This window comes from Augochlora pura, chromosome 7 (assembly GCF_028453695.1).
Source record: "Augochlora pura isolate Apur16 chromosome 7, APUR_v2.2.1, whole genome shotgun sequence".
In the NCBI taxonomy this organism is placed as follows: Eukaryota; Metazoa; Arthropoda; class Insecta; order Hymenoptera; family Halictidae; genus Augochlora; species Augochlora pura.
In genome coordinates, this window is record NC_135778.1 from 17890017 (window position 1) to 17908582 (window position 18566).

General features: G+C 36.6%; 1 protein-coding gene across 1 annotated transcript in view; it reads right to left on the reverse strand.

The window, feature by feature from the left end:
• Positions 1-1187: 1187 nt before the first annotated feature.
• Positions 1188-18566, reverse strand: part of LOC144472360 (potassium channel subfamily K member 6) — a 98436-nt gene continuing 81057 nt past the window's right edge. Inside the window, exons 3-5 of the mRNA XM_078185367.1 lie at positions 3568-3773; positions 2007-2292; positions 1188-1639 (exon numbers count right to left, since the gene is read on the reverse strand). Coding sequence (XP_078041493.1) covers positions 1359-1639; positions 2007-2292; positions 3568-3773 — 773 coding nt within the window. The 3' untranslated portion in view covers positions 1188-1358. The remainder of the gene's footprint in view (positions 1640-2006; positions 2293-3567; positions 3774-18566) is intronic.

Sequence of the window (18566 nt, forward strand, 5' to 3'; positions counted from 1 at the left end):
CAAGTAAGAATGTTTTTTTTTTCTTGTGAATGCTTAAATATGGAATTACAAGATTAGTGTATGTAGGCATGTAAAAACAGTGAATCTGTTTCTATGGGAGTCAGTATGCCGTTTCCGAGTTTCGAGTAAAGGCAATTGTAATAGTTATTGAACTTGCTTTTGTGAAACGTGTCACATATTCATTAAGATCCGTCTCGGATTACCGTAGAAACGTATGCAGATAGTTCTTGGAATTCGTAGAACATTTAGGATAGAATTCGTGCACCTGGAAGATACCCTACTCGTCGCTAAAACTTCTATAGTACCATTACTGGACTTATCAGACACGGTACCGATGAGTATGCTAGCACTACATGTATAAGTCTTAGCTCGGTTTCCATGAGTATCGCCATTTTTGATTGAAATAAATGTATTTGGTAGCTATATTTATATTACATAAAGTAATATTTTCTACAGCAGTTATTGATAAATAAGTTATGCTGATTAAAACGATAAAAATCGCATCTCGCTAAAATAAACAAGTCCTTTTCTGTGAATCTCGGAAACGACGTTCTACTCGCGTACTTTCTTCGAAATCGGGACGTTTCTTGTACTCCACGAGAACATATTGCTTTTGTATTTTGCGGATTCCCGTGGAATTGTTTCTTCGGAGCGGTGAATGTTTTCAGTCGCAAAGAATTCTGCACAAAAAACAGTCGATCGTTCGCTAGTTAAATATCTATTATTTCAACGAATATTGAGAAATCATAAATTCCTTAACCTTGCAGGACGAGAGTCGTCCTTTTTCCGAGAAGATTCGACCCCAAAAGACGAATTCATCAAAAGATACGCATCGGCTGCTGCAACTACGCTCGACTGAAATTGTTCTTGCGATTCAACGTCGACGATGAACTTAATCGAATGGCCTTTCATCGATTTAACTATACGTCGAAGCGCGCGCTACACCATTATAATAGAACGAGTATTCCTCTATTTTTAACATACATATATCTTGCGTTACGTGTAGTATATACCTATTAACCCAGGGTCATTCTATCCGGCGGGTTACCTTTCACATCGTTTACCTAGATCAAGCATACTTGTTCGAGCTACAAGAAAGGGGCAAAGTTTTACATCTCGGTGTTCTCCTCGGCCTCTTCGTCGACTTTCGGCAACATGTAAACACTAGGAATCGACGGCACGTGATCTTCGAGCTTTAAGATCGGCTTGCAGTCTCTAGTGACGTCTACCTGATTGAAAGAGTCCTTCAAGATATTGATTTCGTTCTCGTGGGCGAACAGACTGGTAGGTGGTTCTGTCCCGCATATGTCGTTCTCGTCGGTGCCGCTCCTGTGGCACAGGTTGCCAGACGGAAATTGTCACGAGGTCAACGCGAAAGGATCCGTCGACAGCTCGTCTACGCTCGGGCTGGCCTTCATCGGCTCCGGCTTCTCCACCTGATGGCTAAGCCTATGGACGATCTCGTCGTGGAGGATGTTGAAGCACATCGCGGTGAGCGCCATTCCAGACATTATGTAGCAGGAGCAAAACCAAATGGTCACGTTCCTTGACTCGTAAAGGTTTTGACGGGGGTAGGAACCGGGAACCATGTCGCCGAACCCGATCGTGCTCAGGCTCATGAAGCAGAAGTAGCTTGCATCTGCGATCAAAACATGTAACAGAACGTTTCAGCATGTAATTTGCAATAAATTCAACAGTCGAACATGTAACAGATGCATAAGGTAACTCTTTCGTCGCTTGTGTAATTTCACATCGGGATTTGCAAGTTCATCAAAATGGAAATACTGTAAACCTGAAAAATGATTTCAGATTTACAGTTGAAATGACTCCGAGTGCAAAGAATTAAATTGAAAACGTACTTACGCGGTACGTTGAGCACGTTAAATCATTTTCGAAAGTTTTCTATGCACATGGTGAAATGTACTACGATCGCGCGTGATACGGTTTAGGCGTTCGAGAGAACGCGACTCATCTGGGAAAAATCTGAAATCTCTTTTGCAACGTACCCACAAAGGACCAGTCGTCCAACTTGTGCAGAGTAAAAGCGCCCGCCACGATGTAGCAGAGCATTGCGCCGAGACAAATGCTGATTGGTGCGAGTATAGTAACGTTTGGCCTGTCACCGGAGCCAAGACTCGACACTTCGTCCTTTGGGCTGGCCTTAATTTCCACTGTGCTCGTGAACGTTGACGCATTTGCGCGGACATAAAAGGGCTCCTGTAACTGCAATTGCTGTTGCTGCTGAGCCAGTTCTTCCTGTTGCCTTTTCTTTCTCATTCGTCTCTCCTTCTCCTGGGCCCATGTCAATTTAAAAGCAATTTTAAGATCGATCTACGAAGGAAGTGCTACCGCTTTCTCGTTCTGCTTCGCAACTTATCTTTCAAAAAATGTGAACAAGATCGATGGGAAATACTAAACTTCGCGTTCGGTTTCCCAAAGGCGTTATCGAAAATATCACATGCAACTTTACGGAGCTTCCATGTATCTAAGGGCGTTTAAAGTAGAATTGTATTTTTTAAATTGTGGATATCTTTTCGTTTTACATTTAATTTGAAAAGTTTGAAATATCAGAAACAGTAAGATATAAAAATGGTTTTATACTTGTTCTAAAATACGATTTATTTTTTTAAATCCTGTGATAGGTTTGGAGCAATTGTATCAAACGTAACCGACATAATTACATTGGTTTAGTCTGAGGAAAGTGTTAACTTTCATTTCCTTGATATAACAATTTTAAATATTTACACAGAATCGTATTTAAAAGTACCTTGGCAGAATTTTTAGGATAAGTTCTTCAAACAGAAATATAATTCTTCACCTGTGTAAACATAATTTTGCTCTCTTATATGTATGGAATCCATTACGTAGAAACTCGTAACAAAATTATTACGTAAGAAAAGTTAAAAACTGTGAAAAATTTACCAAATTAAGTTCAAAAACGTAGTACTCTGGAGATGATTTGCTTGCATTCACTTCTATCATCAATTATTTTATTGATGATAACTTGATGATATATTTAATTGATAACTATACAGTAAATGTAATGTATCTTTTATCATTATATAAATAATTTGCGGTGAACAGGAATATTTCATGCATTTAAAAATATTTATTTCCCCATTTGCTCAATGTATTTATTGCTTATTGCACCTTTGAGAAATATACGTTCACTTTTCGTTTTACCACACTTTACATTCACTCTGTATAACATTAAAGATATCCATATCTTACTATACCATGGAAATATATCTCCTATTTACCGGACTCATGAGAATTGAACGTCGTACATCTTTCCTTGCGTTTAACACCTACGCATGCTCAAGGAATTTACTTGTGCAATACACATTGAACTATTTTCTCCCTTTTACAATCGTTTGAAATTTCTTGGAAATTAATAGGACATTGCATATTTTATTAAAACTTTCAATATTTTTTACAGTAATCCTTAAATCAATCGATAATAGTATCTTTAAGTGCATCATTTATTTCTAATGAATGAAATCGCTATTTTCAGTCGTTGGAATATTTGACGATAAATGCTACATCAAGCAGTGTTATCCCACTCACCTCCATTCTTCTTTCATCGTAGCAACAATAACCGCAATTCGAACAAAGGCAACAGCAAAGTGCACGGGTAAAGACACCCCTGGCACACCTGGATAATAGACCTCCGGCACTCGATAGGTAGACCACAGTCAACGGGATCCCAAGGCTGGCGTAACCCATGGTCGCGATTTTACCCCAGGAAGATTTCGGCGCTATGCTACCGCAGCCTGGAAAAAGATCATTGAATATTTAAATAGGGTTAATGTTGCCAAAGTTGGGTCAAGTTTTCCCCGGAGCAAGTACATATTGAATGGAAACTGTATTCTTATTAAAGTACATCTTAAGAAGCTTTCGACGTGAAAACTTTTTCGAGTTTCGCATTAACTGTCTCAACTTATTAAGAGTTCAAACGCTTTTTACGCATTTAACCTCTTAAATGTCAATTACCTAACAGCTTCCCAGAGAGTGGATTTTTTATGAGATATACTTAAAGACTGACTTTCGAAATGCTTTCCGTATTAAAGTGTTTCCAAATTCTCAAAATATGATAATTATTTTATTCATTCTATTGTTTCTTTAAATAGAGCGATGTCGCATTGATTGAATAAAAATAGATTGCGAATGTTTATGCAAAGGAAAGTCGAATAGAATTGTCGCGTCGCGAGCGGCCTATGCAGTTGAGTTTGTGGCGGCCCTCACTAGATGTGGCCGTGAGCAGGGGTGCTGGCCAGCGACAGCGACGCCGAAAACAATGAAACTTGGGAATTCCCAGAATTTAGCTGTCCCTTCTTCTTTGGCCATCTTCCTAGTATTCATTGGTTTTAATATTATTTAAGCAGCCAATGAAATACTGACCCCACCCACACCATTTACGTAGGAAGGCGTAATCGGAGGATGAGAAGCGTATCATCTTCACTTCACACTTTGCACTCGGTAACTTCTCATCTAGTCCGACAACCGACATTTTGTACATAGTTGTTATAGTTTGTGATAAGTTGTTCGTTCTTTATTATGAAACTTTGTTAAATACGGCAGCCTTGTTCCATCGCAGTTCTTTCTAATACATCCTCAACATATTAATTTATCGCGAGGTAGGCGCGTTATTTAATCGTCACCAACCAAGGCCGACGCTGTAACGAACCGCGCAACAAGAATGATCGTAAGAAATAGAGGTTCAGTGAAAATGTATACTTTGTTTTAATCATTTTAACAAACCGATTATGATGTAGCAGTTTTCTTAAATTATTCCGATATCTCTATAAATTTAAATTCAAGTTATTTAATCTAGTCTTAAAATAGTTTATCGCATTATCTTAACTTATTAAACTACATCACCAGTTCTTCTTCTAGCTGGATACTAGAATATTTTGAAACTTGTAGAAACTGGGACAAACTAATTGTGCCATAAATCATCCTGTCAAAGTGAAGTTAAGAGCAGTGAGCGATGATCAGTTATGCATTCTTAAAAATTATGCTAAAGATCACCTTGTTGGATCATTAGTAAACTGCGGATCTTTATGCAAAATAAACAGTTTCGATGTTAATTGTAGGAAACAAAAGTTTGATAAGAATGTATTTCCTCATTTAATTATGTCAATATTATAAAAAATATCGCGTCGATGCACTGAAGTTATTTTAAAGTCTTCGTAAGTTTGTGTTTCGCCTAGTAAGTTTTGTTATAATAGCATAAAAATGTTAGTCCAATAGGGGGACGTTTGGCTCCGCGGGTTAAGTGAGAAAAGAAGAAAATTCCGGCAGTCATAAGCTCGTGGCCGTTTGCGGGGACAATTAATCGCGGTATCAACAAACCGAGCTCTCGAGGAAACCTGCAATTTCCATAGGAAAAAGGAGGAGTTTAGCATTTTGCGAAAATGAAGGGGCGCAGGAAGGAGGCATCCCCGAGGTAGGCGGGACAGAATCAGAAAAAGCAGAGTGGCGAATCGATTGGGCCGGCGCCGCTTAAGATAATGGATCGCCTATTGGAATTGCTCTGGACCGTGCATGATAGCGGCTTCGAGTCCATTGCCGATGGAATTGCACTCGCGGAAACCTCGCGGAACTGCACGGAAGCCTATTCGTCACTGTCGTTCCGCCTTATCGTTCACAACGGTGTGACCCTTTTCGTATCCGTTATCTGTTACCATTTGTTAGGAGCTACGGCAGATTGTCAAGCCGAGTTTTATTAATCCAAGAGCAACAATGCGTAGAGCAAAAATTGCTGGTCACAATAAATCCGTTGATCGTTTCGTTCGTGCGTGCTTCTTAGGTCTTGGGATCACAATAATCACTTTGCTGTGCACACTGTGATAAATGAAAAAAAGCACAACGGCTCTGTTCCCTCCTGAGCATAGGGCCCCAAGGGCGACATTCAGAGACAAGGAAGGCCAATTTACAGTTTATGATGCTAGCAATGGTAGAAGGCTACTTTTGAGGAACCGATCCATCAAGTAATTTTAATATTTCGCGCGACGCATGGTAATCGGTTTACAATCTCTTGTTCTCGGTCTCAATAGCGAACGCTGGCATCATAAACCGCGGGGATTTCCAAAGGGTTCCGCGGACAGAGGCCTGAAGGCCCAAGGCAGGCTCGCGACCGTTCCGTGAACGGCTATTTTGACGGTACATTCAGACCTGGAGGATATCCCTGTCAAACGTTGCTAAAACATCCCCTACCACAGAGTTCCTTCCTATCCCTACTTTAGACATTTCTCCACTTCCATCAAATTTCTCCTGCAACCGAGCTTTCGTAAAAGCTAATACGACAACGAAACATCAGAATCGTTTTCGCAACAAGTGCAGCAAGTTTAGAATCGTTCTTGCACCGAGGTAGCAAGATCAAAGAATCATTTAACTATTATAAATCGCGACGTCATTATATCGAGAATAGCTACAACTGCAGCCAAGTCCTTTGTAGCTAAGATCACTTCTGTACAAAGTGTAAATAAACGAATTCTCCGGAGTTAGCCTTACAACCTTTCTTCGTTAACCGGTCGTAAATCTAAGTCGTCAACGAGGCGAACGATACGACACAACAGGCTCATTCCATATGAAAATTGCGAAGAATATGTTTATTTCTATTAATATACTAGCAAACCTGGCGAACTCCGTTTCGCCATCAGATGGCTTCGTTTTTTGTAACATTTCGTTTGGGGATTAAAAGATGAAGAAAAGTTATTTTTTTTTGTTTTATAAACCATATTGGTTTGTAGTACATGCTATGTATCAGAGATGGCGCTGTATGTGAAAAATGATTTTCCCTGTTTTCCTGCTTTTCTGTTGAAATTTTTCCAGAATTTTGGTTGCTATAAACCTCACGGAGCCCGAGACCTTTCCAACGAATGCAAAACCGTGAAAATCGGTTCGTGCGTTCTGGAGTTATAGCGTCAGGAAGGAAAACCCGACTTATGTTTATATAATAGATTTTCCAATAAAACTTCCAAATAATTGAAAATCTAATACGTCTAGAAATAATTTAAAATTTCGGCTCCTTTTCTTTGACCAATTGCTTTCTTTTCTTTTTCTTTTCAAACTGAATTGAAGAAGTTGATATACTTAATAGGGTAGACGCGCCTTACACGTTAATATGTAAATATAATACAAAAAGTAGATCATCAATTTATATATAACACTGTCTTTTTTTCTGTCGGTTTTTAATCCGTGGGCACACGAAAATTGGGACAGGCACCATAATTGGGACAAGTTCCCCAGAGGGTAGTAAAGAACATTAACTCTTTGCAGTACTGTGACGAGACTGACTCGTGATGGAGATTTCTAGTAACAATCTGTGAAGTGTCAATGTTATTTTGTTCTTTTAAGTCTTTTTGTTCTTAAATCTTTTTCTCCTACAATGAAATTTTGACATTCAAAAAATTTCTAATCATTGCTATTGCAAAGATAATGGTATAGCGAGGGATCGGTTGTAGACTTTAATAAAATAGTGTTAGTAATATTTGCGTTTAGTAAATATTATACGAAAGATTTTTAATTAGTTCTACAGAAATGAGTTGAGTAGCCAACAAAATGTATGCGAGGGATCGGGTATAGCGAGGGATCGGTTGTAGACTTTAATAAAATAGTGTTAGTAATATTTGCGTTTAGTAAATATAATACGAAAGATTTTTAATTAGTTCTACAGAAATGAGTTGAGTAGCCAACAAAATGTATGTTTCTTGAAGAAAATATCTTAAGAATGACTCATCTTTCATATTTTGATGAGTCTAATAGTAAAAGGTAATTTGAAAACCTCTTCTAAATGTAAGTTTACGTATCAGTGCAGCACCTTGTGCAGGCATATGAAGATATTCTTCATCTACCACCCGTCTACCAACGAAGGAGAAACTTTGTAGAATGTTTAATCGAACCTCGCAATTAATATACACGAAACGTACTCGCTCAAATATTCGACGGATGTAACAGTTTTTGTTTGACCAAGATTGGTGACACAAGCCAGATGTTTGTTCAAGCTTTGCCAGCTCGAATTCGCTCGAACGTGGTGTAGCGAAACTCAGAAAACTCATTGGGAACATGTCCAAGTTTGACAAGCTGTCTTATTGTTAGACCAAGGAACTTGTTCACAATGACCTCGTTACGGCTGCCTCTTGAACTTTCACTCAATCTTGGATAATGAAGATTTCCCTCCGACAAGAGTAAATCTCTGATTTCGGTTTATCGCAGCACCTATTCAAATACCAGTTGAAACAGTTGTTTTCATTTAACCGCAGCCAAAATTAATCCTTCAGAGATACATTGTTTGCCATGTACGGAATACAGTGGACGACCAAATGTGTTTCAACGTAAAGTAAATGAGAATCAGATTTCTTAAACTGTATTTGAGAGGCCCAGTTTCGCTCCCTGGCTCGGCTGTCTCGTGTTAGTAGTGCTCGTCCCTCATTGGTTAAAGTTTTTTGTTATTAACTCCTTAACGATGCCACGGAGAATATTCTTGTAAGGAGAAAAGTTGCTTGAAATGATCTCAGGTATCTCCCATATCCAGATTGTTAGACATTTTCGGAACACTCTGTATACAAGTGTAGTATTTTTGAAAGGGTACGACGATGAGACGTATCTTTATTTCTCCTTTGGAAAAAGTACGAGGCAACCAAACTTAAATCTCTACCCTGCTACTCCTAATGACCCGACGACATAAAGTCCCGGTGATGAAATAATTTTACTAAATTTGCATTAATCTAAAACGAAGTTACAGAGCAACCAAATAGTTATGACGAACAGTTATGCTCTCATTCCTTCCAAGTATGTATACACGGAGGAACGGTACGACGCCAACACTGATTATCGTCGAAAGAATTTGACTCCAGCGTAGAGTTTCATGTGCAGTTTGTTCACAAGCATGCAAGTTCTAATTCAGTTTAATGTTCCAGCTCCGCAGCTTCAACTCTGCCAACGGAATCTACTCACTAGTAACGACATGCGATGAGAAATCAATTAAAGGTCTTCACACTAGGCTGCGCGGCAGCGTATTGATACCAAAACTTCCGGAGTATCGCCGAAAGCATCGGGCGAAGTGATGTTACCGAGTAAAGTTTGCAACAACTGCTCGTGACGTTGCTGCGTCTCTATAATATACAGTAAATAGTCTCGAAAGTTTGACCACTTCTCGAAACCGTTGACGCAGCCGAGAGTTCATAGTTCGTTCGCATAATTTTTTTCAAGAATGGGAAGACACGTTTTAAAATTTGTTACAGTGGTAAGGACATCTCTATACAAAAATGCTTTACCTAAATTCCCACTTGGAGCAATAGGAATAATTAACCACTGCTGCGTCGATATGTTTTGAAGATAAATTTTGTTATGCATTTTATCAATCACACTGGGTATAGTTTTTTTCCACAGTTGTTCTAGAATTATTCTAAAGTGTGCGAAATTAATAAATATGTTTTATAAGCATTTTGACCTAAATCATAGTAGAAGTATTTTTGTTATAAGATGTAAAATTGCCATTTTCTTATGACGTGTGTACTCGTCATACGCAGCTAAGAGGTTAAAATAAAATATCTTCATGAGCTTGTATCATAATTAGACTGTGAATCTAGATGTATATTTTTTTAGAAAATACGTAGACCAATGGGAGTTGGATAGAAGTTTATATGATCAGATGAATCCACAAATATATTTTTTATTTTGCAGACTTTACATATTGTATGTCTTTCATATCTTTTATAAAAATATATATCGAAATGTATTGCATTCATCATATGTTTATCGCATTTCTTTATGTAAAGAAAGTTGTTCTTCTTTGAAAAACGTCCAGAGAACTTTGTCCTTCACATTTAATTCCTTCTGTTTGATGAAACCGGCTTGCTGCGCGACAGCGACAACGTTCACGTAACTCAAATAAAGGAGTTCGTCCTAGAAAACTCGGACTATATTTTGTCAGCATTTCTGTAGTTTCTTTTTTCGATCATGCTTCGATCTGTTCCCTGTGAACGGAAGATAAGCAAACTTTTGGTAAAGGTAGACCGAGTAGTTGCAACCCACGTGGTTGGACAACCGGGTCGAATAGAGAAAAGTTGCCGGTAGGAAAAGCGAAGAAGGTTCTTCTCCCTGTATATTCGTATTATCTCAAGCTCGGTAACACTTTCGGAAAGTTTCAAGTATCGATCAGCGCTGTGTCGTTCACTAAGGAATTCATATTGTACGAGCTATTTCAGCTTTGCATTTCAATCTCTCAGAAATTTGCTGCTTAAAGACGATTACGTATTGTTCTTTCATGTTGCAATTGCACTTTCGACACCTGATAGAAGAGATTTTGGTTTGATAAACAATACTTTACCTGATGGTACAAGTAGGAATATGAACGGCAACGAAGTTGAAGTGCTTGATAAATGTGCACGGTAAATAGAATGAATCTGCAGATGTCAGACTTTAGATATCGGCGACTTTACCCTAATTATGCCGAAAACAAAACCAAAAAGTAATAACAGCATCTGTAATGTTCCTTAGTGGAATAAAATAAAATAAAATAATTTCTTTTCTTGTTTCGGGTTCTAATAAAATTGTTTTCGTAGATTCCTCATAAAGACAATTATTAACGAAACAAATATAGACTGCCACTAAAGCAACCTGAAAAATTCCATAAAATCAAAGTAATATATTACACGAAATAAAAATTTAAGAATATAAATATGCAATGTATCTTTATAGATTGCAGTCTTAACCAAAATTGTACTGAACAAAATACTATTAAACTTTATATTTCAATCTGATGTTTAGATATTTTTATGCGTATAAAAATTTATCGATATTTTCCAAATAAAATGAAACAAATCCCGTCTCTCGCTTTTTAACGACATGGCACTCGGGGGCGTTAATCCTACGGAAGGTTCGTCCTGTGGATTTATAGGATTCCGACGAGGAAAACCGTCAATTTGAAGTCATATATGATAAACCACTTACGAATTGGTTATCGCATCAGTCTTACTTTTTCGCCCGTGCAGCATTGCACTGTCGCTGCGTTTAATGCAAGTACCATCTGCATAATATCCACTCGTAAATCCAGGAAAAGCCTGCCGCTGGCCCAGGAACCTCCGCCTATGTACGTACGAGGCTGGCTGGATGATCCCCGGGATTTTATTTTCAGAATCTCCCGGGAATATAGGGGAGGGACTTGTCGGCGTGAGTAAACGGGTGCGAGGTGTAATATCGGCATTAATTATATTACCTCCGCATAATAGGAAAGCCGCTTTAGTGCCTAATTATTTCGTGATTGGTCTATCCCTTTCGAGAAGCTGACGCCTTCTACGAATAAATTGCAACCTGTAATATTTTACGAACACGGCGCCCACCCTCTAATACGTGTGTTGACAATCTTCACGTATTTCGTTTAATAGTTCACGAAGTGAGCAGACGAAATAGAGGCGGTAACTATTATAAAAACTGTTTTCGGCATTGATAATAATTATTTGTAATATAATACAAATTTCGTCACCTATAATAGTTGTTTGTAACTAAAAACAATCTCCGCCACTTATAACGGTTGTCGACAAGTAAAATAGATGAAACTTAATTCTTTTAAATTATTCCATTTTTAAAATTTTCTTTAAGATTTAATTAGAACTACCCTTTAGATTAAACTTTACGACTTCAGAGATTTTTAGCTTATAAACTCATACAATCTAGAATGCAGCTACAAGCTCAAGATGTTGAGTTTGCGCATATGAATATAATATAATATAATAATAATAATATAATTCAAGTCAATAAATTAAACACTTAGTCTTTTAATTTACTTCAATTTCATACAAATTCGTAGAATACATAATTTAGTCGAAATTCAAGAGTCTCTTTGGGAATTTATCATTTCTGTAAAAGTTCGTAGAGTTTGCACAGGTGTAACGTCCCGTCAGATTTTCCGTTAGCAGCAAACGCATACATTTAATTGAGAACGCAATGTGGATACTCCGTAGGGGTAAAAATTGAATTGCTCTTCAGCGTAAAAAAACCGGTCAGTGAATTTCATTTTGTTTAGCAGCGCCGCAATTCATTACATCGGCGTCGTTGTACTATCATAAATCTCATTTGCCTGGGTAATGCAACTCCGTATAGTATAACGTTTGGTCGCGCATGCGTGAGCTCTTGTAATTACGCAACACGCGGAAGAAAAAAACCTGTTCACTAAATTAATTTCCTTCGCGAAACGGTGTTGTATCGCGATATTCAACGCGCGACGCGACGGCGAGCACTGAATTTAGTTAACAGCCACGACGAATTAGAAACGCGACACGGAAAATAGTCCGATTACCCTTTTGTTCGCATCGTTTTGCGAGCAAAAATGAAAGGTGTCGGCGCGAGCGCAATGTTTTCTCGTGAAATTATAATTCACGAATTCCCGTGGCCCTTTTACATGGCAACATATTTCAACCAATGAAATACCAATCAATTTCCGTCTGCGTCGAATAATTTATAAACCGGCGGTCTTCCATCTGTGTGTTCGGGTATTCATCGAACTTTAACACGCCACTCTGAATAACGAAATTCTACACCTGAAATTTTTATATTACTAAAATAACCAATTTCCTCGCTAGCGATACGTGACGGCGCGCCGCGGCGTGGCGAACACCATTTTTTGCAATGCGTAAAGTGAAGTTGTAGAAAGCATGATATTCGAAAATACTTCGTTTCGTTAATTTTTATTTAAATAGGTTCATATTCTGCAGAAAGTGTCCTTTAAATTTGAAAAATTACTAGATGTACAGAATGTCCCATTTAAGTTCAGAGTAGATGAAATGAGATGTTTTAACTGATATTTTTAAGGTATTCTATTTCATTTAAGAATATTATGATGTTCTTAATATGTTATAAAATATGTTACTACCTCGTTTAGCTGGTTTAAGTCTGTTTATTATATGACACTATATATATTATTACTATACAGTCGACTTTATACATTTATGATAAAAATGAATAAATGCAATGAATATTGTGGAGATATTAACAAAATTTAAGGATGTAGTTACACTATTGCAAACCTATTGTAATTGTTAAAAGGATATTATAACTGCAAAACCTATTGTAATTGTTAAAATATAATCATTATTACAAATTCTTGAAGTATAGACGATATTGTAGAGATATTGTATAGAAATATGACGATAAAATATTTCTGAATCAAGCTGAAGATGATTTTTAATTTTGAGAGTCCCAATCTATATGAAAATATAGTTTGCGATGATATTAAAGGAAGTTAGAAACGAACAAGAAGAGGCAAACTTGGGGGGATAACGGTAGAAAAGACAGGAAAAATAGAAGTACAAAGAATTCGTGAAGAGCTACTGAAGCTGGGGTAAAAATGGAAAGAGGAAAAAATGGAAGTCGTGAAAATTATAGCAGATGAGAAAGGTAGCAGAGGAACAAAGAAAATGAGTAAAAACAATTAGGTGGATGAAAAGGAGGTTAGAAATTATGGAAAAGGAAAGAATGAAAGCAGGTGGTTGAATGAGTTGCTAGAAAGGGGAAAGGAAATGGAGGAATGTTAAATGAAGGCTAGAAACAAAAAACAAAGCGAGGACAAAAAAGAATACCGCGTTGAAAGTATTCTGAAATACGAAGGTCCTGAAGCGGAATACAAAGAATTAATGAAAGATGAGAGGATAAAACAAATTAATAAATCATATAAACATGACGTTAATTTTGCTTGCAAACAAACCAAGGACACAGCAGTTGATTTTCCTACAGAAATCGGCTCTACTACTCTGTCTCTATCTAAAAATGCTAATAAACGAGTTGAAATAAACCGATATAACAGAGCACAATGTGATTTCGGTAACAACGTTTGTACGATAATAAAGCTTTACAGTCTAATTAAATAATCACTGTAAAATATACAGATCGTTAGTACTTTTAATCCTCATTTACAAATGATCCTGAAGCAATAATTTTCCGGATAAGGTTGAATTTAATTTGATTCCGCCTTTAAATCAAATTTCTAAAATAATCTGTTTAAAAGCAAGGCCGATAATGGTGTTAAGAATGATTTAATTTTGGTATACAAATCGGCGTTACTCGACGATACAGTGCACGTTAATTACATGCAGTATCAGATTAATTCAACGACAAATTTGATTTCGCGTCGAGCGCGCCGCTTTTTAATATTTCACGCGTCCGCGAACGTTTGCGTTCTGATAATAATGGCGAGATTTCCGCGTCATAAATATTGCTTCGAACACCATTAGCTGTCTGCAAAGTATGCGAAAGCAAAGTGTATTCTTTCATTAAACGATGACATTCTGCAAATTAGTCCCAAGCACGTTTGTCATCAATTTCATATTACATCTCTGACATTTTGTCACGAATAAATAACACATTGCACACGCAATTATTATCGAAGTGTTCTGCATTGCTAATTGCTACGACAATGCGAAGGAAACACTTCAGTGTTTTCCGACATAACGTAGCCAGATTCGAAAATTCTGATCAACAATGCCACATTATTTTCTATAAAACTGAAAAGAAACGGGTTATTAGTGGAATTGAAAATACATTTTTTAATTGGTATTAGGTAAATCCATCTTTTTCTTATTTTTCATACTGAATATAACTTCATTTTCAGTTCATCAATATTTACAATTAACATTATTCCAACTTCTCAATAATTAATACTTTCTTATGTACTAATTTGTAAAAAGTATGCAATTCGGTGTAATTATAAAATTTATTATTTAAAAATTTTCTAAGCCAAGACAATGCAAACCCCATAGAAAATTCTGTAAGAAGCTAATTCTCAAGTATATGACAACGCGAAGCAAGCAACGTGCTAAGAGTAGGCAAATCGGTTTTGCCCATCGTTATTAAGCAATCCCGATTAATATCGCATGTGCGACAGTTCGCGGCGCGCAGCGATTTCCACGTTTTCTGTACGGGATGCTTTTTGCTCTTGCGATTTTGCAACGCCCACGTCCCGCAGTCTGGATTATAAACGTGTCTCCAGAAACGGGCGGATGGTTTGTTTTTTGTACATACTCGCGGCAAGGTTTTTATCCAACACTTTTCGTCTTCCACATTAACCATGTACCACGTCGTCTACCTTTACCACACATTTTCCATGTTCTGCTTAATCGCGAAGAACATTTACTTTATACTGTTTAAATAAACGCGCGTCGAATAAACAAATTTTGAATATAAACTGTGGAATTTCTGTTTTCTAATATCCGATTATTACAGAACCTAAAACTAAACCAAAACCTGTATTCAATACGTCAGAAAACTACAGCGGAACATACTGAAATGGGTAGTTTTTTATGAGACAGCTATAACAAATATACGGTAACATTTAGTGTATCTCCTGGGTACTGTTAGTGACAAAACGAAACGAAATAGTCGAAAAATAAATGTTCTTGTTTGCTGACCTTACCTATACTCTACATGTATGTTATATTTAATTTCTCTTTACGCAGTACACAGGGTATCCCAAGATTATGTTACTTCTGGGAAATGAGGGCTTCCTGATGTGTTATTTTATCTCGGTAAACTATGTATATGCATTCTGAAAATTTTCATTGAATGTTGTTAGTGAAAATAGCAGTTTTTCACAAATTTCGATCAATAACAAATACTCCCTACATTTTTCGATGGTGTTATTAACATTTATATCAGTTACCAAAATCTGCAATATGCATTTTTTAAATTTTTGTTATAAGCTCAGAATTATAGAGAAACGTATTTTTTATTTTGAATTGTATTTGTTGGTATCAATTACTGCGTTATTGCTGCATTTTCAAATATAAGCACTCTTGGTTTTCAAGTTCAGTCAGCTACTATACAATAATCTATGATTTATGTAATTTTCATTTCAGTAATTTGTTCATTATATTTTATTATTTTACATACTTTCTCTGATTAATTATACATTGTACTTCTAAGATCCTTGTATGTATACTCGCGAATTAAGTTCCTGTGTAGTATGCCCGCAGCAAATACATATATGTATGTACCATCTCCATTAAGGAAGCAGCTAACGATCACTTGGTTCAGTCAATTTCCAAGCCCATAAATACCAACCTCAAACGTTCTACGTCAATAAACGTTAATACCAATTTCAGTATACTTCTCGTATTTGTTCGCTAATAGTTTGGTTTAGAACTTATCACGACGACTAATTGGCCAGAAACGTTTCTACTTCAGCCGTTTATCCGAAACCGTAAAGTAAAGTAATGCTAGATATTTATTAAAACTGTAAATAATATGTTATTTTATATTATAACATTAAATTATAAAGAATTATAACGCTTCTTATAACGTAATTAATATTTCAAAAATTATAAATAAATTTGTTTAACTTTTATATAGAAATTAAAATTAATACGTCCCATTTTGTTTTAAGTTTATATTTTTACTACAGATATTCGGAAACTGAAATTCTTTGAATACATAACGCGTAAATGTAAACTGTATGATTGTTATAAGAAACACGCAATATTTAAATCTTAATACGTATTTCCCATTCTACTTTTCTGTAGTAAAATATTGTATTGACGTTGCTATTAATGATATCGACACATGAACGCCACAGCTGCATTTACAAAGACTTCTGACGTAGACTAATGAATCTCAAGGGAAGAAGATGGGCCGACGGAGTTCGAAAGGCATCGATTTACTCTTATTACAACGGAGACTTGTCTTCGTAGCGGTGGAATGTCGATACAACATTCGAACGTGTATCTAAATGAATTTTAAAATAATGAAAAATGCTAGCAGTTTTATAAAGCTTAACATATTAATGAATCGCATTGTGTAATACATACTTGAAATTACACAAGGGAATTTTCAGAAATTGAAATAACATCAAAATAAATTACACATATTTATCTATATTAAAGGTAAATTAAAAATTGGACCATCAGAGAATTTTTACACAATTTATAAAACATTGTAAACTATTTCTATCCAATAATGTAACTTGTGCAACAGAAAATAGAAATTGTTTACATTGCAGGACCTAGATAGACATATTTTTAATAATGATTTTAATCAGTTGAACATAAGAAAATTATATTATTAAAATCTCTAAATATTTTCACTGTTTTCGATTTTATCTACTCGTTCTTGAAAATACCCTGAAATTCTGATGAAAACAGTTTTCGTATAATTGCCATGGAAGTTCCTAAAATAATTAATTCTGGTTATCGTCGTTCGTCAAAGCTAGCGAGTTCTTGTCGATCAAAATATCAATGGTGAAACGTGTGCAGGTGATTTCAATAGAAGCCTTGTTCCTAATACAATAAAAGAACTTTTCTGTAAGGTGGATTGACGGGCTACTCAAAAAGTTAGATTAGCTGCGCGAATCAATAGCCATTACTTTCGGTCTGATAAATCAATTTTAAAATACCTAGTTACCGATTTTCCATCCTAAAAGAAGCGTTTAGAAATGTTATGTTATTGTTATATTATTTCTTCTGCTTGCGTTCCAACTGAAAGATGGCGAAAAGTCACGCAAGCGAATCGCTTTCGAATTACTCTTAAAAATCGCTGGCATAAAGTTTTGAAGAATATATGCTAGCTGATCACAATTTTTAAATTAATTCTTAAAATACTTAATTAATATTTAATTTTGCAAAGAAAGTAATAAACGTTTAGTGAGATAAACGTTTGTAATTATAGGCAGGCAATCATTATTTTTAATTGAAATTCACACTTTAGTAATTATTTACAAAATTATTTAAAAATCTACACTCTAGTAATTATTTACTAGACTTTTTGAAAATATAACTTTCGGCTTGCAAAGTATTCATAAAACATGTGAAGCTGAAAATCTGGAAATGAGAGATAGCTGAAGTCATTTTAGACAATTTTTTCCTTTACAAAAATTTTCTCCGAGGCATCGTTAACAAGTTATTAATGAAAAACATTAACCAATATGAAGGGATATTCGCTAGCGCAAGCCGGCCGAGCCAACATGTGGACGAAGCCCGACTTCGCTCATTGGTCAATGTTTTTTTTCTTAATAACTCGTTAACGAAGCCTCGGAGAAAATTTTTCTAAAGGAAAAAGTTGCTTTAAATGATCCCAGGAACCCCCCATTTCCGTTTTGTTAGACGTTTTTGGGACACCCTGTATATTGAATCCCGTATCTACCGAAGGTCGTCCGGTCGCAATAAAATAGGATCGTGTGCATTTTACCGGTAGCATTAAGGAGACCCGTGGACGAGAAGAACAAAATGTTGAGCTGCAAGCGATAATTCCTTCCAACTGTTTCATTCTGCTTGAGCTGGAATGACGGTCGTACGGGGGAGAAAGATTCGGCGAGGAAGCAGCTCGAGGAAACCTGCTGGAGAGTAATTCACACCCTCGGAAGACGAGAGACGGTGGTGAGAGAATATCGTCTCGGATAGGTGAAAGATGAAAGGGTGCGCGAGAGGGAGGTATTAAGCAGAGACTTATTTCTGCAGTAATTACGACTAATAGCCACCCCCCGGTGTCGGGGAGCAGCGAAACGAAATAGAGCCGCCGCTATCTCGCCGGTTGGCTGAGAGAGAGAGAGAGAGAGAGAGAGAGAGAGAGAGAGAGAG